This window comes from Bicyclus anynana, chromosome 27 (genome assembly GCF_947172395.1).
Source record: "Bicyclus anynana chromosome 27, ilBicAnyn1.1, whole genome shotgun sequence".
Taxonomy (NCBI): Eukaryota; Metazoa; Arthropoda; class Insecta; order Lepidoptera; family Nymphalidae; genus Bicyclus; species Bicyclus anynana.
In genome coordinates, this window is record NC_069109.1 from 5,610,001 (window position 1) to 5,633,937 (window position 23,937).

Sequence of the window (23,937 nt, forward strand, 5' to 3'; positions counted from 1 at the left end):
GATTTTCATCCTCTTAACAAGTTAGCCCGCTTCCATCTCAGATTGCATCATCACTTACAATCAGGTGAGACTGTAGTCAATCAGTCAGTCAGGGGGAAAAACATTGTAGGAAATAGTAGTCCGAGACGGATATGACGTCAGGTGGCGCGACTTGTTTCCGTTAAGAGTGGGGAGTTAGAGAGGGGTACCGATCGGTTGGCGGGAACGACTTGCTATATAAGGCTCTCGTCGTGCTGTCAGGCTTTAGTATCATTCAGTATACTCGTGGCGTTCGAGCCATCCACATCACTTGTTGTGTAATACTTTATGGGTTACTTGGGATAGGCGGGGAGAGTGACTTGAGTGGAAAATGGGAAGTTTTGTTAACAATCAAAGGATCCTTTAGCCCTACACACAACGTTCACAAGTGCGTGACTCAACTCAAGGTCATTCTCTGCCTTTCTAGGGTCTTATTTTGGTTACAGTTTGATTTGTTAATTAAGTCCAATTCCAGCACTTTGGGACCCCAACGTCCATCGGCTCTTCGAACTATGTGCCCCGCCCATTGCCACTTCAGTTTCGCAACTCGTTGAGCTATGTCGGTGACTTTGGTTCTTCTGCGGATCTCCTCATTTCTGATTCGATCACGATATAATAGTACAAGTAGTTAAATAGTAACAAATCGTAAAGAAATCGATAAAATGCTTGCATACGTCGTATTTCAAATGAAAATAATAATTATTTTAATCAGAAACAATGGAAAAGTTGATAACAATTTTCTTTCTACAAATATGAATGTAAAATATTTCGTAATAATTATTTATTTAGGAACATTAAAAATAGTTATTAATTGCAAAAATATGTCAAAATCAGATACGAATGGAGCCAAATTGCATTTAAAATTTGAACATGTAAAAAAAGTTTGCGCAAACAGAGACAGTATATGCAAAAGTAATGATACACGTATTTGTACTGAGAGAGTTTTTGGCGGGAAAAGTGATTATTTGGATTTTGAAAATGCGTGTTATTTATTTTTGTACAACATGTGCGATGATTTTGAAAGGGGTAAGTTTTTTGGTTCTTTATGTTATCGTGAGGCCTAGAATGCGAATATACAAGGCCAGCCCCCCTAGCCAAGTGGCACGTCGATTCTTTTTCTACGATCGCAAACGCTTCGAAAACTAGAAAAATGTATGCGAATGACAGATCTTGATCACGTGACCTGAAGCAAATGTCATTCCCATACATCTTTCTAGTTTTCGAAGCATTTGCGATCGTAGAAAAAGAATCGACGTGCCACTTGGCAAGGGCAGGACAGGCTGGGACTGCTCGCGTATATTTTTAAATTTCAAAAAGCAAAATTATTTTTGATACTATAGGTACATCGTTATTATGCTTTTATCGCGTTTTTTTTCAGTTACGCGCGCTTGCATTTTATGCTAAAAATATACTGCACTAGTTACATATATTCAGTGAGTAGTGAGGCGTAGCATGCGTCGATAAAAACGAGAAAAACGAGAAATAAGTAAATCGAAATCCGTTCTTTTCGCCAAATCAATTTTAGAAAAATCCGCATTTGGTCAGCGTGGTGTTAGTTAGCCCAAAAAGTTAGTGTCGTACCTAAGTACATTGTTTATTCAATTTAGAAACCATAAAATATTTTTTCCAGAATACTCCATTGTATCATCAGGCACCTGTGTCGAATATTTCAAGTCGAGAAGGCACTATCTTCCGCAAGAAACTGTCAAAGTTGGTAGCACCAAAAAAGGTTATTAATTGTATCTAGTACCGAATAATATTTAGAGCAGGGGTTCCCAAAGTATGGGTCGCGACCCAGTGTTGGGTCGTGAGCGAATATTGAGTGGGCCCTGATACAAGAAATCTGATACTTTTGGGTTATTTAACACTAAATATAAAGCTCTTTTGTTATTGGATCAGCAAATTGCGCATTGGGCCAGCGTGGTGGAATAACATAACCTCTCTACAGTCTGAGAGGAGACTCGTTCTCCACCGTAAGCCAAATGTAGGTTATTTTTTTTTCTTTACAAGTTAGCCCTACAATCTCATCTGATGGTAAGTGAATATATGATGTATAGATGAATGAAGTTTTTCTTGCTTCAGCACTCCGCAGTGGGACTAAAATGTTTAGTCCACTATACGAAGTGGAGACAGCGTTCGACCTTCATACGTGTCCGTTGTCGTGCCCACCAGTCTACAGCCCGGTGTGCGTCAACGTGAATCGTGGACACGGACTCTATTTCAAATACTTCACGTTTGTCAACCATTGCGTCGGGGATCTATATTACTGTCGCCATTGGGAAGGTAATATCTATATTTATACTAATTTTAGCAGACTCATAAGTGGATTACAGTGAGATTACAGATTAAGTGGATTGCAGAGAATGACCTTGACTTGTAGTCACGAACTTGTGAACGTTGTGTGTAGTGTTAAAGGATCCTTTGACTGTTAACAAATACAAACCTTTTCCACACAAGGAAAGTCGTTCCCGTCAACCGATCGCTACCCCTCTCTAACTCCCCGCTCTTTACGGAAACAAGTCGCGCCACCTGTCGATATCCGTCTCAGACTACTATTTCTTACAATACCTATTCTTATCAGGTGAGATTGCAGACAAGGGCCAACTTGTAAAAAAAAAAAACACCTTTTAGGATATGGTGGGTTGATCCTAAATGAAACTCGTACTGTTGTTGTTCACTCTTGTATTGAAATTAATCTTAAATGATATTACACTGAAGTTAATGTACAAGTAGCGCTTAACACAACGATATGCGTTGATATGAAGTACATGAGTTTCTTATGAGTATTGCGGTACGACAGGGCAGATACGTGTCGTATCGCTCGCGGTAAGGGTCGTACTGTCTGGTCTAAATGACCGGGAATACTAGCGTCCCTTTTCGTTTCCAGCGCGAGGCTGGCTGTGGCGGAGCAATGTTGCCAACCGATTCGCGCGCTTTGTATAGTCGCGGGGCAGCATTGCCAACGTAAGAAATGTAACGTATCCGTTCGGAAACCGCCACAACCTCTTTGTTGAACCACAGCACTAGGTCGTGGATTACGAAAATTATATATATGAATACCTAGTAGGTATTCATAAATAAGTAATTTAAGTATTTTTTCAGAATTTATGCCCCCGCCAGGGGAAACCGAGCTTGTAAAAAGTTCCACGTTGAGTTGGTCGTTGTGTGCAGCTAACAGGTACAGTATGAACATCGTGAGATAACAACGCAGTATAAGATTTTAGATACGCAGTATAAGAGTTTTGCAACGCATGCCACGTAAACAAAACTTTTGTACACCTCGGGTTACATTATTGGATTTTCAGGAAGATTCCCTAATTTTTTTGAAAATATAATATAGCTTAAAGCCTTCCTCGATAAATGGGCTATCTATCACTGAAAGTATTCTTCAAATCGGACCAGTAGTTCCTGAGATTAGCGCGTTCGATCAAGCAAACAAACAAACTCTTCAGCTTTGCAACATTCTTTTTATTCATTAATTTCACGTGGACGAAGTCACGGGCGTCCGCTAGTATTAATATAAGTCTGGCAAGTTCGTTTATGACACTCCCATGATATGCGGGCGACGGGGGAAAGACTGCGCGGGTGTGAAACGTGCATGCGAGGAAGTGACGTGCATCAATCGTGGGTTTTTTATTCATCGCTATACCCCCCCCCCTCCCCCGCCTCGCGAGGAACATCGAGAGTGTTACGAACGAAGTTGCCAAGGTATAACAATTTTTTATATTTTATAGATATATCCAGTTCGCTAGATTCACAGAGGTGACATCTTCTATGGGTCATTACGGCTGGCTAGCCGGAGATTACAGGTAGGACTTTATTTTTTAATCTATAAGTTTTAAGGGACTTTTATTATAAATAACATGTCAGTCCCATCGTACCCTAATTAACAATGACAATGATAAAAACAAAGCTAATTAAATTAATTACAACAATCTTCAGTTGATATTACATAATATATAAAAAAAACAAACCAATATTTCTAATCTTAATTAAAATGAAAATTTATCTTAATTATAATCATAAGGTATCATCTTAATTATAAGGTAGGACTTGAATTTCGAACTTATAAAGCTCATTATTCTTATTTACTAGCGAACCCGATCAAGATCCGCTTTGACTTATCACACTTCTTTCCTACCCTTACCCTATCCTACCCCTTATGCCGTCAGGTAAGGTATTGTAGGAAATAGTAGTCTGAGACGGATATGACGTCAGGTGGCGCGACTTGTTTCGTAAAGAGTGGGGAGTTAGAGAGGGGTACCAATCGGTTGGCGGGAACGACTTCCGATATAAGGAATCTCTCTCTCTCCCTCGAAGAATAGAAGAATTCAAAGGAGTTTTATAATAATTATTTTTTAATTATACTGACTAAAAAAAATGTTATAGGTAGGTTATTGTATTTGTGATTTAAGATTTTAATTTTTATTTATTTAATTTTAAGATTTTAATTTTTAGCCTATTGTAGTTGTGATTTTATCCTTCAATAATGAACAATTCAATAATAAACATTGTGGCTAAATGTGACCTTTGTGTAGTGTAAGTTAGGTGTGAAATAAATAAAACCGCTGGTCAGTCTAGGCCAGGGTTTCTCATAGTGGGGTTTGCGACAAGATTTACGTAATGGTGGCTTGGTAACTGATACCGATTCAGAATGAAGGTTAAAATTGTCCAAAATTACTCCTAACATTGAATCCATTTGCGACAAGAAACAAGCACACTCATCACATGATTACGTTACGTTATCAACCCATATACGGCTCACTGCTGAGCTCGAGTCTCCTCTCAGAATGAGAGGGGTTAGGCCAATAGTCCACCACGGTGGCCCAATGCGGATTGGCAGACTTCACACACGCAGAGAATTAAGAAATTCTCTGGTATGCAGGTTTCCTCACGATGTTTTCCTTCACCGTTCGAGACACGTGATATTTAATTTCTTAAAATTCACACAAATGAAAAGTTGGAGGTGCATGCCCCGCACCAGATTCGAACCCACACCCTCCGGAATCGGAGACAGAGGTCATATCCATTGGGCTATCACGACTCTTTATCACATGATTACAATGACATTCATTTTGGTACTAAGGTTATATACATAAGTGTTACCTTTTTATTCAAATACTAGCAGACGCCCGCGACTTCGTCCGCGTGAAACTCGATGTAAACTTTGAACTACCCCTACCCTATCCCTAGCTACCCCTACCCTAGTGATGAAATAATTTATTTTGATAAGGATTCATGGCATGCGTAAAATAAATGCAAAAAATCAAAATTTTTAAATAAAAAAATTTTTGTTGTGCCTCACTCGACATAGATAGGTATAGTGTGTCGCGGACTTTTTTGTAGATATTTATAAGATCTACAATTAATTAGAACATTTTATGGTTCTATCTTTTATAGCTTAGGCAGCGTACGCAAAATAAGTAACTTTTCTAGTTGATTTTTTACACCTTGTGTCCGAAAACCACAAATATCTTACGGAACCCTATTTTTTCTAAAATAAAATTTAGCCTATGTTACTTGTGGATAATGTAGCTTTCGAATGGTGAAAGAATTTTTAAAATCGGTTCAGTAGTTTGTGAGCTTATTCATTACAAACAAACAAACATACAAACAAAGTTTTCCTCTATAAAATATTAGTATAGAAAAACCTTATTTTCTTCAACAGTAATTTTTTTTTTTTGGGCGTTCCATTAGTTAATATTTAGTAAGGGGTTCGCTGTCACTTGGAAATTTTAACAGCGGTCCGTGAAGCCGAAATTTTGAGAAACCCTGGTCTAGACCCACGGATTACTTTAGCAGGTGGTCTGTGAGACTTTATCATACCATACCTATGGGAGGTTATCATGGACTGACTTTAAAATGAGATAGAATGGCATTTTTACCTACACACTTTACCTTTTTGTATTTTTTCAGACCAACACAAATACTGAAGCCTCACCAAAGGAATCCATTATTTGGTTAGGAAGAAGCGGACTGGGCGATTCTAGACATTGTCTAGATTTTGCTAAGTTCTCATCAATGAAGATTTTGCACCACAAATAAAATCGAGCAACTGTTTATTATTTATTATTTTTTTTTGGAACGTTTTTTGAAATTGAAATAATATGTCCTTTTACAGGCAATTAGGTTCTTTTTTTTATTCTTTACAAGTTAGCCGTTGATTACAATCTCGGTGGTAACTAGCCACGGCCAAAGCCTCCCACCAGCCAGACCTGGACCTAGAAAACCTCAATCGGCCCAGCTAGGGATCGTACCCAGGACCTCCGTCTTGTAAATCCACCGCGCACACCACTGCGCCACGGAGGCCGTCAAAAATTAAAGTTTATTTACTTAAATTTTAATTTATTTTAAAAATTTTATATTTAGCCACCCTTATTAGGTGACCATTTCCTTTTCATATTATTGTATTTGCATAAAACAGCATATAAAAAGGTAGGTTGAATGTCATATGTATGATTAATGTAGAAAAAAATGCACCACAATTATATATTAACACAATGTAAGCCTTTATTATAAAGGTTGTTAAAATGGAGAATTTCTTCTGTGCATGCTCATTCTGTTTATGAGAACTCATGCCTTGCAAGGAACACTTTGTAAGTGGGCAACATTTTTGGGCAAAATGTGTTAAAATGGGCAAACTAAATACCCAACACTTACTTAACTTTTAAGCAGTGGAGAAACAAAAGTGACTATGGAGACTATATTAAAACTAAGTAAGCTTTTATTATAAAAGTTAACTAAGTTAGTTCTGTTATTAACTTATAATAATGTAGCACAACATAAATTATAATATGTCAGTCACTTTTATTCAAAAATTGAAATACTGTCTTTTTACAGGAAATTAGGTACCTTAACTTTTATATTTAGCCATCCTTTTTAGGTAATCATTTCCTTTTTTGTTACATTGCATTAGAAAGCAAATATAAAGTAATAGAAAAATTAAATGTCATATGTATGATTAATGTAGAAAAAAAAACACCAAGCGATAAGTAATTATATATATTTACATTATTATCACACCATTATATTATAATGTTAGACACTTTCATTCAAAAGTTGAAATAATGTTTTTTTACAGGCAATTAGGTATCTTAACTTTTATATTTAGCCATCCTTTTTAGGTAATCATTTCCTTTGCTTATAAATTGCATTAAAAAGCAAATATAAATAGAAAAATTAAATGTCATATGTATGATTAATATACAAAAAAAACACGAAGCGATAGGTAATTATATATATTTACATTATCATCACACCATTATATTATGTTTAATCAAAATGGACAAATCCACAACACCCTTGTCTACCACCTGGTTCGGATGGTGTATCAAATGCAACAGAATCCTCGGCTTCTTATTCGAAGACCATTCACAGAGGCGACAATTGAATACCTTGACCTTCTGCTTTTTATTATTAGGTTTTGTCAGCCTTTTCTTCTGTGCATGCTCATTCTGTTTATGAGAACTCATCCGTTGGAAGGAGCACGTTGTGAACGTACAACGTTTTCGATTCAAAATAACACTACAAGTTTTAACTCTGGCTGAATGTACCAACATGTTCTCTGCTGTGAATTTTTTATTACAATAGGAGCATACCAACCCTTTTACTTTTGTGTCAGTATGTTTTGTTTTTACATGGCAGATAAAACTCTTTTGATTTCGTGCTATGAAGTCGCATTGAAGACATTTTAACGGGTTGTCAGGTCGATGGATGTATTCGTGCCGTTTTAGGTTCTTTTTGGAGACACTTCGGTGGGGGCAGTACGAACATTGGAACGGTTTAATGCCTTTGTGAATGTTCACATGTTCGTTATACACACAGCTGTTGTATGTGCTGGAACAAAGAAAATGGTTATCGCATAAGACTGAATGAATTTTGTTTCTGTTATAAAATGGGACTTTTTTATTAACCCCGAAGAGGGATGTTATAAGTTAACCGTGTCTGACTGTCAATGTCACCATAGATACATGGATGAAGCGATTTCAATTTGGTTTTTTTTTGTATTAAGAGTGATTTACAGACAAAGTGTTTTTAGAAACGTTTGATGTAAATCGGTTGAGCCGTTTAAAAGTTAACGGGGAAAGTGGGGAAGAATAACTGAATGTCTGTAAATATACTTGAGTGGGGTCTTAAATGAAAGCGCACCGAAAGAGAATATTGATGACTTAATCGAAAGTGTAATTAATAATTAGTTTCAAATCGTGCCAAGTTGCATTTGAATTCATTCAGTAGTTTCAGCGTGATGCCCGGTCTACAAAACCACGGATAGACACAAAAAGAAATATATATAATAATAAAGAAGTCAATAATTTTGGCTTCAGCATCGATTATGGCAATGACGATATATGATGGCGATGACGATGACAATTATGATGGCGATGACGATGACAATTATGATGGCGATGACGATGACAATTATGATTGCGATGATGATCATGATGACGATGACGATGACTATAACGATGACGATGTTAATGACAATGATGATGACGATGACTATAACGATGACGATGTCGATGACGATCATTATGACGATGACGATGTCGATCACGAAGATGATGACAATGATGACGATGATGACGATGACAATGTCGACGATGATTGAAATGAAATGAAATGAAATTTATTGTTAAAATAAGTCCTTTTACAATGGTGCTGAGGACCCTGATTTAAGTTTGATAAATAAAATGATTATAATGACGATGACGATGATGATGATGATGATGACGATGTCGAAGATGATGACGATGATGACGATGACGATAATGATGACGATGATGATGACAATGATGATGACGATGACGATTTCAATGACGATGACGAAGACGATGACCAAACCTTGTACCTGTATTCGCATATATCGCACTGGTAAGGGTTGACCCCCTGGTGCACCCTCCTGATATGTCGCGTCATCTTGTCCTGGTCGTGGGTGGTGAAGCGCAGACATTCCGGGCACCGCAGGTTCTTGCGTGCGGGCTCGCTGCCATACTGTGTGGTGCACTCTCTGGAATTAATGTACTTGCTTTTGTATCGACTTATTCTAGTTTGATCTCAGACCAATTATTGTATAGGACCTGCCTCGCTGGACGTTACTTTTCTGTCAAAGTATATGATCAACGATCTAATGCGATTATAAATATTGCCTCTAAAGAATCGATGTTAAATAGTCGTAATCGTGTTCGTCGGTTACAGAGCTCCGTAAAAATACCTTTTTGTGTAATTGAATTGTGTAAAAAACGGGCAAAAACTTCTAGTTTAGTATAAGATATATACCAAATCTAAGCTCGTTTTCCTCAGAAAATGACAGACAATTTTGTTCGTGACTATGAGTGCGATACAGGTCCTTCTATAATTGGTCTGAGAGTTTGATGGAGGAGGATGGCGAGGAAAGGCCAGAGATCGATTAGAGTGGAAAAGTCTGGAGGAGGCCTATGTCGAAGGACATGATTGCTTTGGTGTAAGTAATAGTATTAGGTATATCATATGTATTAAACAAAGACACTCCAATGCCTACCAAATGCAAAGTATTTAACATGTGCATCCATCCCATTATCCATTATCTTATGGATGTCAAACCTGGGGTATGACAAAAAGCCACCAACAGAAGCTGAGGGTATGCCAACATGGGATGGAAAGGAGCATGTTGCATATAAAGCTAAAGGATAAGTGGAGTTTAAAGAAAATCCGGAAAGCCCCTGGTGTTACAGATGTTTTTAAAAAGATAAAAAGGCTGAAGTGGCGCTGGACGGGACATGTGCTGAGATCCCCGAAAGAAAAATGGTCCAAAGAGGTCATGCAGTGGTACCCCAGAGATGGGAAAAGGAGGCAAGGGCGACCACATAAGAGATGGGAGGATGACCTGCCGAAAGGATGGCGAGGAAAGGCCAGAGATGGAGTAGAGTAGAAAAGTCTGGAGGAGGCCTATGTCGAAGGACATGATTGCTCTGGTGTGTAAATTAAGTAATAGTATTAGGTATATCATAGGTATTCAGCAATCAGAGAATAAAGGCTATTTTTATTTTTTTTTTATTATTCTAGTTTAGGACGACGGTATGGCTTTTTTTATATATACTGAATTACACAAAAAAATGCTGTGATAGCACAGTGGATATGACCTCTGCCTTAGATTCTGAAGGGTGTACGTTCAAATCGTGCATTTAAAGAAATTAAATATCACGTGTCTCTAATGGTGAAGGACAAACATCGAGGAAACCTGCATACCAGAGGATTTTCTTAATTATTTAAGTGGTGGTAGTAAGTAATTTTTTTTTTCTTTACAAGTTAGCCCTTGATTACAATCTCACTTGATTGTAAGTGATGATGCAATCTAAGATGGAAGCGGACTAACTTGTTAGGAGGAGGATGAAAATCCACACCCCTATCGGTTTCTACACAACATCGTACTAGAACGCTAAATCGCTTGGCGGTACGTCTTTGTCGGTAGGGTGGTAACTAGCCACGGCCGAAGCCTCCCACCAGCCAGACCTGGACCAATTAAGAAAACCTCAATCGGACCAGCCAGGGATCGAACCCAGGACCTTTGTCTTGCAAATCCACTGTGCATACCACTGCACCACGGAGGCCGTAAAATGAGTGGTTATCTTTAGCTGAGTTCTGCATCCCTGTATCACTAAAGTGGCGCGTCTTGCTTTATGACTGGTCTCCTGCTTTGTTAAAATTCTACCTTAATGCCTTTCAAATGACTCCAAGATCAGAGCAACTCAGTATGATGGGGGAAAGCCACTAAAAATTCTTGCTTTACGTGTGGTGAGACAATAGGAACAGCAAGGCACTTGTTGGTTGGATGCAAGGTGCTCCTGGATAGGGGTCTTTACTCACTTCGTCATGATAGAGTACTCTAAATTATACGTGAAGCTATAAGCCTTTCACTAGCTAGAGCTCAAAAAGGATTGACTACAACAAAAAGACAAATTAACTTCGTCAAGAAGGCTCAAAATCAAATACCTCTAGTAAACCCTATTCAATCCTAGGTTCTGCACCTGATTGGACTTTGCTAATGGATATGTATGAAAACATTATAAAATCCCAGAGGATGTCCCTATTTCAAGATCTAGACCAGACATTTACCTTTTTTCCAAACAAACTGAGCGTATAGTACTTGTAGAGCTTACTTTGCCGTGGGATACTAACATTCCGAAGAACCACAATATAAAAGTGAATAAATATTATGACCTAACAAATGAACTAACTAAAAAAGTCTATGTAGTTAGTCTGTAACCACATTTTACACATGGAATTCCTTAACCCTACATCCAGCTAACATATCCTGGACTTTGCTCAGAGTTTTTCTCTCTACCATGCGATGGACGCGGCACCCGCACTGTGAATCCATGGATTGCTAAGATATTCATCTCATAGGTAAAGTCACTGTCTTCATTTGGCTTCATGGCAACTCTTGGCTAGAGAACCTTAAAATTTCAAATTAAATACTCAGTGTTTTTCGAAGGGTTGCCGCAAAGATAAGTGACTTGCGACTGGGAATATAATATTTCATAATATTCCGAGGAAAACATGAAAAAATTACACTTTACGGTTGAGGGTCTGGATCCTTAAAATGTGCTGCCTCCCAAAGCCACCACGGTTCAAACTGCATAATTGGCTACCATACTTATGGAAGGAGCATGAGCTGACAAACTTTCAGCTTTTATATAATTACAAAGGTCTGGGGTCGCTCAGCGGTCATGGAGTTTTTAAGACTTCTACCTACCTCTTCGCCTTGAGAAAGTGCACAACGAGACTTACTTATGGTAGGAGCATGAGCTGACTAACTTTCAGAATTTATAAGTGACTAAGACCTGTTATTCACAGGCTCTTAGCCTATAAGCTGGTATAATTACTTTAATAAGCTCTCCCGATTCCCGTTAGATGTCTCCTCTTTGTAGTCTGCAATCATCCCACTGTTGGATAACAGCACAAATGTACCAGAGTCATTCGTGTCCATGTTTTGTTATTGGAGAATAACCTGAAAAGTAAAGAGAAAAAACATTCATAAAAGAAAACTACTGAATGGATTTGGTTGAAATTTGGAACAGAGATGAGTTGCCCTGGTTGCGTTATACTATTTTACGAATTACGGGGACGAAGTAGCGACTTTCAGTAACTAAAATGTGATAATAATTAATATAATCTTACAAGTTTTAAAATTCACTCACCTATATTTTAATGTTCCATTAAAGAAAATGTTACTTTACTCCATAATAACTTTGTCAATTCAATTGTTAGTATTTTTATTTTTTCAATTTCACCCTCGTCCTTCAGCAAACATCAAAACAAAAATGTAAAATAAAATAAATAATCATAGATGATACAATAAATATTGAGATAGATACGCAACTCTCATTTCGGTTTAAAAAAGTTATGTACCTTGATCACTAGATGGCGCATTCTAATTAGATTTATTAGCTACCCATAGATGGCGTTCTCTCTACGAGTACAATCTATATTTGAGTTGTATGACTATTGCTGTTTGTTTTCCTTAATTCTTATATAGGAATTATTAATGAAAAAAATTTAACATAAACATAATATTTACAAAATCACCTATTTCACTATATAATACTAATGTACCCAAATATTTAAAATAGCCAAATTTTATAAATATATAGAAATAAGGAAAACAAATTGCAATAATCCTTCAAATATTCAAGGATTTTTAATCAAAGAAAGAAAAGAAGATTCTTATTATTCAACGATTTATTTTTTCTTTTGTGATTATGAAAATATCTTAATGCACTTCAGCAGCCTGATAACATTAGTGCACCAACTATGAATATTGACGTTTATGATTATAAATAATTACTGATAACGTCTACACACTGGTCACCTTTAAGAATTCGTAAAATTGCTGGCGACATTTTCGCCACGCCGTTTCGCAACACACCGGGCCGCCTTCTGAGCATAATTCCGATGGTGGTCGAGCATGTTCCATGGTTAATTATTCACTATGCACACCAAATCCACAAGTAATACCCATTATAAACACTTATTTGTACCGATTACATCTTATTTTAATATTTTTCGTTCACCACTGTCACCATGTTTTAAATTAAACTCTGATCCCGATTGTGTGCTGACTTTTTATTGACATAACATAAATATCACTATAGCAACAACAGAAAAAATTCAAAGACAGCTAAACTGTCATATTTGAAACTATATTTTTTTAAACTTTCATAGTCCGAACAGGAGAGATTTTAATCAAATAATCTGCTTCATGCGTGCCATCTATATTGTGCCTGAGAAAACTTCGTTTAAGTTTTTGTACCGTGAGCGCTGGAAGGCAGCACTTCATACAAAATATTTTACGTAAGCGAACTGTGTGGAAGTTTCACCCCCATGTAAATAATAAAATAAACACAGGCTTATTTATTTATGATTTTTTTTTTAAATTTATTTTACGGCCTTGGATACAAGTCATTTATTTATGAACATAGAGACAGTCATAGAGTACCGATCATAGAGTACATTCACAGACGTTAAATATTTCACCAAAGAGTAATCACTACGTTCAAAGAATATATTTTTTAATAAATGCTGCTTCCCACAAACGGCTAAAAAGATAATAATAAAATTAATACATTGGGAAAAAATGACACCGTGATGACACATACACTTGACATTTGACAATTACATGGGAGTCGTAACAGTTGTTCTTTTAAACCGGCTGTTCATCTTTGAGTTCTAGCCTTTTGGTACCTAATGACCACAGACTGCTGCAGAATGCTAATAAAAACACTCCCTCTATTTCCGCTCCTATAGAGGCCGTACTTTAGTATTTTAGTCGGGTACAAACAATTTTTGGATTATTTATCCGCCCAAAAATAGTTCGTACTCGACTAAAATACTAATGTAGTCCGAACTAGGCCTTACTGAGACGTCAAAAATGCATGACAAAATCGAAATTCGAAATTCCGAGTTTGACGTTCACACTTCACACATTTGACAAACTGACATTTGCATAAAGTTTATTTATTTAAATTTTTATTAATTAACATCAAACCGTATTTACAAACAACGATAGAAATCAAATAGGTACCTAAACGGTCTTTTTACATAAAAAACCTATTTGTTATTTTAGTATTATTTTTGCACTGAATTAAAAAATAAAACAGTGGTGTCTATAGGAAATTAATATTAAGCCAATAAAATTACTTGATATTATGTAAATAAGTTTATGGTTGGTATAAACGCATTATTATATATAAAGTTCTTATCAACTTGGGTACAATATTGTACTAGATAAAATAGCAATAAATCATTTTCCTTTCGCCTTTCCACAGTTGAACGATACGTACGTTATCACCAACTGATATAACAATATCCGCTGCGAATTAATTTGTTTTTTACGAAATATCTCTGAAAAAAAGTAAATTTTTAATAAAAGAAAAGTACTACTCAGCAAACTAGCCAAGTCGAAACTGTTTTATATATTAAATACAGTGGGAAGTGATAAAAAAAACCAGAAAGTAGATACAACTTTTTAACAGAACAGAGGGCCTATTGGCAGTTTGATACTGATACTATCGCGTTAACGTAAACGCGAATTTCTAAGGAATTGAAACAGCGCCATCTAGTGACACTACACAACTGCACAACTGATTCAAATTCATATAAGTTCATATTTACGTCAATGCGATAGTAACATTATGAAAATATTGAAATTTTCCTGTTTTTTGATTATAAATCTGTGACACTGTTCTAGAACTTTTTCAACGGCCTCTGTGGTGCAATGTGTAGTGGATTTACAAGTCGGAGGTCCTGGGTTCGGACCCCGGCTGGGCCAATTGAGGTTTTTTTTTAATAGGTCCATGTTATTGTATGAAAACCATGTTCCAGATCTGTCATGCCTTTGTCGTACGACACTATAGTAGTGGGGCTGGGTGCAGCGGGGGCCACCGCTGCGGCGACGTTGGCGCGCGCTGGGCGACGCGTGCTGGCGTTGGAGGCGCAAGACAGGGTCGGTGGACGAGTTAAGACTGTGCCCTTCGGTGACGGAGTTGTGGAGGTCGGTGCTGAATGGTGAGATGTGATTACCCAGTCGCTATGACCTCTGCTTACTATTGGGAGAGTAGGTGTAAATCTGGTCCAGGGCATTCACTTCCTCAACTTTTCAGTTATGAAAAAAAAACGGTGAAGGAAAACATCGTGAGGAAATCTCTATACCAATTCTCTTAATTCTGTGTGTGTGTGAAGTCTGCCAGTCCGCATTAGGCCAGCGTGGTGGACTATTGGCCTAACCCCTCTCATTTTGCGGGGAGACACTAGCTCTGCAGGGAGGTGATTATGGGTTTATAACGATAATGATGATACCTGGGTTCCCTGGACCAATGTATTGGCCAGTCAACATCCCCTTTGTCTGCATTATTTCTCTTCACTCGGTGCATATTATCACCGCTGGCTAATCATCATCATATACTTCTTCAGGATCCATGGCACTGACAACAGTAGAGTCTACGATATAGCTGTGAAGAACAACATATCTCTGGTACCCCAGGAACTGACCATGAATGTGTTCAAATCCAATGGCGAAGTCGGTGAAAGTGATCTAGTCAACGAACTGCTTATGTTCTGTCTGGGGGTCGTAGAGCACCCCCCCAAAGACCCTGAACCTTTGGGAAGTTTCATCACTAGAAGGTGCGTTTTTTTTTTATTTACCGTTATAAGTTACTAGCTGACGCCGCGCGGTTTCACCCGCGTGGTTCCTGTTCCCGTAGGAGTACGGGGACAATATATAGCCTTTTTCGATAAATGGGCTATCTAACACTGAAAGAATTTTTCAAATCGGACCAGTAGTTCCTGAGATTAGCGCGTTCAATCAAACAAACAAACAAAGCCAGTGTTTTAAAGCCAGTCATTCCAATACTTCAGAGATACCAGAACCTAATATTTCGCACAATACTAAATGCTCCATGGTTCACTAAAACAGCAGACATGCATGAATATCTCGAAATGCCGACAGTTAAGGAAGAAATAAGAAAAAACGCAATTATAGACAAAAGCAGACTCCTAAAACACACAAACAGCTGTGGAGCACTCCCCAATATGACCAAACCCCCCCCCCCCCCCTCCCCCTCCCCCCAGATATTGTCGTCGTCGTGAGTGTCATCTATACTTAATATTATAAATAAATTTTAGTTAATATTATAAAGCTGAAGAGTTTGTTCTAATATATGATGTATTGACTATTTCCAGAGTAAAGGAGTATTTAAAAGAAAAGCATCCAGAGGTGTTGAACGACAAAGATTTTGTGGACGAATTCCTCGAGTTCATGAACTTGGTCATCAATAACTATGAGGCCACCAATGACTGGAACGATTGCAGCGCACAAACTAACTACACCGAGTTACCCGGACACCAGCATGTTAGCTGGCATAGATATGGATACAAGACGTTCTTTGATATACTGTTGGTGAGTGATTGATACATTATAGTGAAGATGTGAGGTAGTGACACTAAGAGTGAGCGAATCTTTGATGGAACGAGTGAGTGAGTCATTGATAGAAAGGTTGAGCTAAACTATGTTGATAAACCAGCATGTTAGTTGGCACAGATATGAATATAAGACGTTTTTTGATATACTGTTGGTGAGTGATTGTTACATTATAGTGAAGATGTGAGGTAGTGACACTAAGAGTGAGCGAATCTGTGATTGAAAGAGTGAATCATTGATAGAAAGGTGGCGGTAATTAACTGAATCTAACAAGCAAAGTAACAAGTATATAAGACAAATGTTTCAAATGATTTGACGTCAGTGTCTACACTATGTTGAGTAACCAGCATGTCAGCTGGCACAGATATGGATACAAGACGTTCTTTGATATACTATTGGTGAGTGATTGTTACATTATAGTGAAGATGTGAGGTAGTGACACTAAGAGTGAGCGAATCTTTGATGGAACGAGTGAGTGAGTCATTGGTAGAAAGGTTGAGCTAAACTATGTTGATAAACCAGCATGTTAGTTAGCACAGATATGAATATAAGACGTTTTTTGATATACTGTTGGTGAGTGATTGTTACATTATAGTGAAGATGTGAGTTAGTGACACTAAGAGTGAGCGAATCTATGATGGAAAGGGTGAGTGAGTCAGTGATAGAAAGGTTGAGGTAATGAGCTGAGTCTAACAAGCGAAGTAACAAGTATAAAAGACAAATGTTTCAAATGATTTGACGTCAGTGTCTACACTATGTTGAGTAACCAGCATGTCAGCTGGCACAGAAAATATGGATATAAGACGTTCTTTAATTGTTGGTGAGTGATTGCTACATTATAATGTATCACTATCTCACATCTTCACTATAGTGAAGATGTGAGATATTGATAGAAAGATTGAGCGAATCTGTGATGGAAAGAGGGAGTGAGTCAGTGATATAAAGGTTGGGATAATGAGTTTAATGTAACAAGCAAAAAGGACATGTTTCAAATGAATTAATGTCAGTGTCTCAACTATGTTGAGAAACCAGCATGTAGTTGGCACAGATATGAATATAAGACGTTTTTTGATACACTGTTGGTGAGTGATTGCTACATTAAAGTGAAGATGTGAGTTAGTGACACAAAGAGTGAGCGAATCTGTGATGGAAAGAGTGAGTGAGTCAGTGGTAGAAAGGTTGAGGTAAGAAAGGAGGTTGGAAAAAACACAAAAAAGTCCTTTGGCCCCATATCAAAAGTCTTAAACTTGCGTATAGAAAGGACAACGCCAGATCCTGACCCAGTTAACTCAGAATATTGCAGAAAATGTAAATGTAAAAATGTAAATGTAAATGTAAATGTAAAAATATCCAATTTTAAATAAATGTTTTTTAATAAACCATTTTTACTGTTAAACTCCGGAATAAAAATCTGCCAAAGAAAGTAATTAAATCCATTACGTTATTTCTTCGTAGCAGACATTATTTACTTTTTTTTTTAAACCTTATTTCGACCTTGGGTTCGAGCCCTTTAAAGCGTTTTTATTTCAGAACACGTATAACAACGGTCCGGGCTGGCCGACATTGGACATCAAACTGAACGTGGTAGTAGTACAGATAATATGGCCGAAAGACTGCACCGGACAAGTGAAGGTAGTCAGCAAAAATGGCGACACGTTCACAGCGGACAACGTAATAGTGACAGTGTCGCTTGGAGTGTTGAAGGAGAAGTACGTGTCGTCTGCCCTTATAGCCAAGTGGCACGTCGATTCCCTTTCTACGATCGCTAACGCTTCGAAAAATAGAAAAATGTATGCGAATGACAGATCTTGATCACGTGATCTAAATGAATAGATTGATTGATTGATTGATCGATCGATAGCAAATGTCATTCCCATACATTTTTCTAGTTTTCGAAGCGTTTGCGATCGTAGAAAGACAATCGACGTGCCGCTTGGCTATAGAAAATCTATACCTAAAGTGTTTTTCAGATAGCATTGGTGCATATGGTGGAGACAAGCCGTGATAGCCCAGTGGGTATGACCTCTGTCTCCGATTCCGGAGAGTGTGGGTTCGAATCCGGTTCGGGGCATGCACCTCCAACTTTTCAGTTGTATGCATTTTAAGAAATTAAATACCACGTGTCTCAAACGGTGAAAGAAAAACTGTTACGAGGGCCTACTAGTTCCATCTAACAAACTATAAATATACTAAACTATCTATATGTTATTATAAACATTGTCTGTTATTTGCTGATAATAATTCTTCAATGTCATGATTACAGTTTTTCGTTTATAAGATACTGATTTGACTAAACCTAAAGATTCTATCTTTAGCTTTATTATTTAAACTCAGATTAAAGTAAACTATTTACATTTTATAATTAATTTAAATATTATAATGATATTAATTTCATAATGTTAGACTAAGCCGTAAAACTGTTTAATTAAAAAGTAGTTGTAAGATACAGAAACCATTTTGAATTGTAAAACTGTTTGAGTCATAGTCGGTAATTATTTTGTCGTCTGGTAGTCAGTCGAGCGCGATCTTTGTTGGTGATAATACACTTTGTTGGAACTATACGAAGATTTTCATTGCTGAATACACATTCCTGACGTCACGCTGCCCGTCTCAGTAATAAAACATCATGAATAAACCTGCATACCAGAGAATTTTCTCAATTCTCTGCGTGTGTGAAGTCTGCCAATCCGCATTGGGCCAGCGTGGTGGACAATTGGCCTAACCCCTCTCTTTGTGAGAGGAGACTCGTGCTCAGCAGTGAGCAGAGTATGGGTTGATAATGATGATTATGGTGACAGTTGCCTTATGATGTCCATAATACGTAATTTTTTTCTAATTTTTATAAGTTAGCCGTTGACCACAATCTCACCTGATAGTAAGTGATGAACAAGTCAGTAATTAAAAAAAAACTAACATCATTACAAATCCAATATGGCGCACTGGATATTTGAAATGTCTTCATTTGTAATTTTTAGTGCGTGCGTGTTTTTTAGTTTTGTAAACTATTTTTTGTTTAATTATGTTAAAAGTAATTTTTTTTTTCATTCCAGACACGCAGATATATTCTACCCCCCATTACCGCAAGACAAAGTGGAATCCATTGAAAGGATACCCATGGGTTTGATGGGTAAAATTATTGTCAGTTTCGAAAACCCCTGGTTACCCAGCGGTGTGTTTTACGGGTTTCTGTGGAGGGGGGTCGATAAGGCGGGGGTCAGTGACGAAGATTATTGGACGACCAGGATTTTTGGATGCAGCACTCCTATGGGTTCTAAAACTGCATTAACATTTTGGACTAGCGGGGATGTTGGGAAAATGGTGAGTTTTTAACCCACTTCAAAAAAGGAGGAGGTTCGCAATTATTTTTTTTTTAATATTTGTTACCTGTGGCTGGTGGAAGGCTTCGGCCGTGGCTAGTTACCACCCTAACGACAAAGACGTAAGCTATTTAGCGTCCAGTACGATGTCTTGCAGAAACCGAATAGGGGTATGGTATTTAATTTTTTATAAGTTAGCCCTTGACTACAATTTCACCTGATGGTAAGTGATGATGCAGTCCTCCTCTTAACAAGGTAGCCCGCTTCTTCCGCTTCAACTTAGACTGCATCATTACTTACAATCAGGTGAGATTGTAGTCAAGGGTTAACTTGTAAAAAACCTTTGTTAATGAATCGCAGTTGTGGGAAAAATGTTTAATATATTTTTAGCAGACTCAGAAATGATTACAAAAATAAGTCAATGTCGAACAAAGGTTATGGATTCACAACACTTGTCAGGACAACTTAATTAACAAATCAAACTGTAACCAAAATAAGACCCTAGAATGGCAGAGAATGACCTTGAGTGAAGTCACGCACTTGTGAACGTTGTGTGTAGGGTTAAAGGATCCTGACAGTTAACAAATTCTCCCCTTTTCCACTCGAGTCACTCTCCCCGCCTATCCCAAGTAATATATAAAGCAGTGGCGTGCCTACGGTTGTCGATCAAGGTATGCACTAGTAATATAATTAAGCCGAAATGTGTTAACTTTATGCATGGCTTGGATGTTAGGTTTATTTTCGTTACAGAATTTCTAGATTCGGTCGCCGCGCTCAAAATCCGCGATAAAAGCTATGCAATACCCATCGATCGAATATTAAAAAATTGGATGCACAATCGGCGACCAAAAAACCAAACACTACTTCTTGGCACTCAATTCGAGTAGTCGCATTTGCAAATTCAACCTTAAACTCAACTCTTAAGGTTGGATTTGCTCTGAATTTGGGATTTTATTGAATATTGGACTATATTTTAAAGCCAATATATTCTCATGAGAGGGAGACAATTGCAACCCGCAACGCCAGACGCTTCGATTAAATCAGTCAATTAAAGTACGCCGCCTGATCATTACGCATAATTGGCTCGCGCGCTTCCTAAATCAGTGATTTACTATAAACTATAATATGTGTGTTGTGTTGTCGAAGGCGCCTAGCAGCCCTCTGAGATTTACTGCTTCACCAGGTCAGTTCACGAGATCCTTTGTCTCCAAAGTTCCAAAAAGTATTTCCACACCACGTCCTTTTATTATAAGAGGTCAATGGTGTTAGATTTGTTTACGTTACGGAATTTCTTGATTCGGTTGCTACGCTCAAAGGCCGCGATATAAACTATGCAATGGCATAAATATATTTAATATATATTTACAGGTAGAAACTTTACCAGAAGATGTAGTCAAAAGGAAAGTTATGGAATTGTTGCGAAAATTCATGGGAAAGGCGAACATACCGGAGCCGATTGGGATAATTAAGTAAGATATTAAACTGGTTATGGACACATATTCGGCTCACTGCTGAGCGCGAGTCTCCTCCAAGAATGTGGGTTTAGGCCAATAGTCCACCACGCTGGCCCAATGCGGAATGGCAGACTTCATACACACAAAGAATTAAGAAAATTCTCGGGTATGCAGGTTTCCTCACGATGTTTTCCTTCACCGTTTGAGACACGTGATATTTAATTTCTTAAAATGCACACAACTGAAAAGTTGAGGAGCATGCCCCGGACTAGATTCGAACCTGCACCCTCCGGAATCGGAGGCAGAGGTCATATCCACTGGGCTGTCACGGTTAAATAATGCCCTTCAACAATATACAGAATTGGATGTACAGTTTTATTATTTAAAAAAAAAGTGTGTGTCAGCTCCGACGCACGAATGGAGTTTACTCTTTCAGATGTATGTTGTCTCGCAGCATACACCATGTACGTCTCAATACCTACGCCTGAAAAGTGAAAGGTGCGCAACCGAGGTTCAGCAGCGCTCGTTGAAAGGTGCACAGAATAGGTTGCGCACAAAACACGTAACACTGTCATTCGTACTCTATGTACGTCTTAATAACTACGCCTGAGAAGTGAAAGGTGCGCAACCGAGGTGCAGCAGGCCGCAGCGCACGGTGAAAGGTGCGCAGAATAGGTTGCGCACAAAACACGTAAAACTGTCATTAGTACACTATGTACGTCTCAATAACTACGCCTGAGAAGTGAAAGGTGCGCAACCGAGGTGCAGCGTACGGTGAAAGGTGCGCAGAATAGGTTGCGCACAAAAAACGTAACGCTGTCATTCGTTCATCGAATTTTACTGCCCATATTTTTTTCATACCGGGGGATAAACTCCAAAAAAATTTTGATTAAAAAGATTTTTTGTTTTTTTTTTGTCACTAGGTCGAGTTGGTACTCCAACCCTTATACTAGGGGCAGTTACACGTACGACAACCTGCTGGTCACCCAGTACCCGAACGCGCGCGCGACCCTTGCGGAACCCTTGCGAGACGTCGCGGGAACCCTCAGGGTAACCCTATACTATATATAATAATAATAATAATAATAATATAGCCTTTATTTCCAAGTACATAAATTACAAAAATTTTACAGTTTACATTTTACATTTTTAAAAATTACAAAAGATACAAAAGTTACAAAAAACATTAACATTTCATTAAATATTAAACATGTCAATTTATAATTTAATTGATATTAATTTCATAAGTGTTTGTGTCAGAAAGGAGATTTCTCAGTCATTGTTAATGTTCATTTCGTCAATTTTAATTTTTATTTATAATGTCATTTATTCTTGGAACGCCCATTTTTGGGCATAGGCCTCCTCCATTTTTTTCCATGTGTCCCTGTCTCTCGCCAACCTTGTCCAGGTAGTCCCCGCCGCGTCGGCGATGTCGTCGCGCCAGCGTCGTCGCGGCCGGCCTCTCGACCGGCGCTCTTCGCGTGGGTACCAGTGCAGTACCTTTTCTGTCCATCGCCCGTCTGATGTTCTTGATATGTGTCCAGCCCAACGCCATTTTAGGAGACATGCCAGTTTTGCCGCGTCTATGATTTTTGTCCTTTTTCTTATTAACTTGTTTTGAATTTTATACTTAATTTTTAGGCCTAACATGCTTCTTTCCATGGCTCTTTGGGAAACTTGTATTTTATAAATTATGTCTCTAGTAATTGGCCAAGTTTGACAACCGTATAAAAGAGTTGGCGTTACTATAGAGTCCATTGCCTGTTTCTTGAATTTTATGTCCATACGTGACTTAAATATATGTTTTAAGGACCAGTATGTGGCCCAAGCTTTTTTAATCCGTCTTTCGACTTCATCAGCATAGTGTCCTTTGAAGGATACGTTTTGACCCAAGTACACATACTCGTCTACATATTTAATATCTTTGTCTTGTATTGAGACTTTTAATTGATTACTATTTGACATTACGCAAGTTTTTTCCAAGTTCATTTCCAAGCCACACTCTTTGCTACGGGAATCTAGAGTGTTAATCATGTATAAAAGCTGTTCGTGATTTTTTGCTAATAAGACAATGTCGTCGGCGAAGCGAAGATTGCTTAAATATTCCCCATTTATATTAATTCCTAATCCCGTCCAATTTAACTTTCTAAAGATATACTCCAGGAGAGCAGTAAAAAGGTTAGGTGAGATTGGGTCACCTTGCCTTACTCCCCTTTTTACTTCGAAGGCTTTTCCTCTCTTTTCGAGTTTCACTATCGCTTTGCTCTTCGTGTATATTTCTTTGAGGACATTTATATATTTTTCGGCAATATTTTGACTTCTCAAAGCGCACCATAAGGATTCGTAAAAAATTGAATCAAATGCTTTGGAGTAATCAATAAATGCTATGTAAATTGGTTTTCCATACTCTACATATTTTTCCATTATCTGGCGTAGAGTAAAAATATGATCCAAGGTAGAGTACTTACTTCGAAAGCCTGCCTGTTCTCGGGGTTGGTGAATCTCGAACTCTCCTTTCAGCCTATAGAGTATTATGTTTGTAAATAGTTTATAAAGCCCCTGTAATAAACTAATAGGACGATAGTTATTAATATCCTGGGGGTTGCCCTTTTTATATAGTAATGTTATCACAGAAGTTTCCCATTGTTCCGGTATTTTTTCTTGTTTCATAATATCGTTGAATAATTCGGTTAAT

At 37.8% G+C, this 23,937-nt stretch overlaps 3 protein-coding genes across 6 annotated transcripts in view; 2 read left to right on the top strand and 1 right to left on the bottom strand.

Annotated features, from left to right (window-relative positions):
* The first annotated feature begins 23 nt into the window (after positions 1–23).
* On the top strand, positions 24–6,801 carry LOC112052516 (uncharacterized). The gene is made up of 6 exons (XM_024091629.2): positions 24–1,044; positions 1,649–1,747; positions 2,101–2,301; positions 3,121–3,196; positions 3,753–3,827; positions 5,935–6,801. The coding sequence occupies exons 1-6, from the start codon at positions 681–683 to the stop codon at positions 5,981–5,983; spliced, it is 864 nt and encodes a 287-aa protein (XP_023947397.2). The 5' UTR covers positions 24–680; the 3' UTR covers positions 5,984–6,801.
* Positions 6,802–7,005: 204 nt separating this feature from the next.
* LOC112052523 (zinc finger protein 225) lies at positions 7,006–12,350 on the bottom strand. Its single transcript, XM_024091637.2, has 4 exons — positions 12,195–12,350; positions 11,880–12,004; positions 8,867–9,025; positions 7,006–7,854 (listed from the first exon to the last, which is right to left on the bottom strand). Exons 2-4 carry the CDS (start codon positions 11,981–11,983, stop codon positions 7,272–7,274), a joined length of 846 nt encoding a protein of 281 aa, XP_023947405.1. The 5' UTR covers positions 11,984–12,004; positions 12,195–12,350; the 3' UTR covers positions 7,006–7,271.
* Positions 12,351–13,928: 1,578 nt separating this feature from the next.
* Positions 13,929–23,937, top strand: part of LOC112052522 (uncharacterized) — a 149,237-nt gene continuing 139,228 nt past the window's right edge. For 3 of the 4 annotated variants that reach the window (XM_052890099.1, XM_052890100.1, XM_024091635.2), the window contains exons 1-8: positions 13,929–14,073; positions 14,878–15,060; positions 15,466–15,675; positions 16,234–16,450; positions 18,002–18,180; positions 19,522–19,789; positions 21,157–21,257; positions 22,166–22,292. In XM_052890099.1, the coding sequence (XP_052746059.1) occupies positions 14,885–15,060; positions 15,466–15,675; positions 16,234–16,450; positions 18,002–18,180; positions 19,522–19,789; positions 21,157–21,257; positions 22,166–22,292 (1,278 nt within the window). In that variant the 5' untranslated portion in view covers positions 13,929–14,073; positions 14,878–14,884. The other variant, XM_024091636.2, reaches the window with a different exon arrangement.

Bases quoted from the DNA above. Each gene is read 5' to 3' on its own strand.
- LOC112052523 (XM_024091637.2), bottom strand. From the start codon at position 11,983: ATGGACACGAATGACTCTGGTACATTTGTGCTGTTATCCAACAGTGGG. The intron at 9,026-11,879 runs GTAATTATACCA...CATTAATTCCAG, and splicing joins AATCGGGAGAGCTTATTAAA to AGAGTGCACCACACAGTATG. The intron at 7,855-8,866 runs GTACAAGGTTTG...TCTTTGTTCCAG, and splicing joins TGCGATATATGCGAATACAG to CACATACAACAGCTGTGTGT.
- LOC112052516 (XM_024091629.2), top strand. From the start codon at position 681: ATGCTTGCATACGTCGTATTTCAAATGAAAATAATAATTATTTTAATC. The intron at 1,748-2,100 runs GTTATTAATTGT...TTCTTGCTTCAG, and splicing joins AGTTGGTAGCACCAAAAAAG to CACTCCGCAGTGGGACTAAA. The intron at 3,197-3,752 runs GTACAGTATGAA...TATATTTTATAG, and splicing joins TCGTTGTGTGCAGCTAACAG to ATATATCCAGTTCGCTAGAT.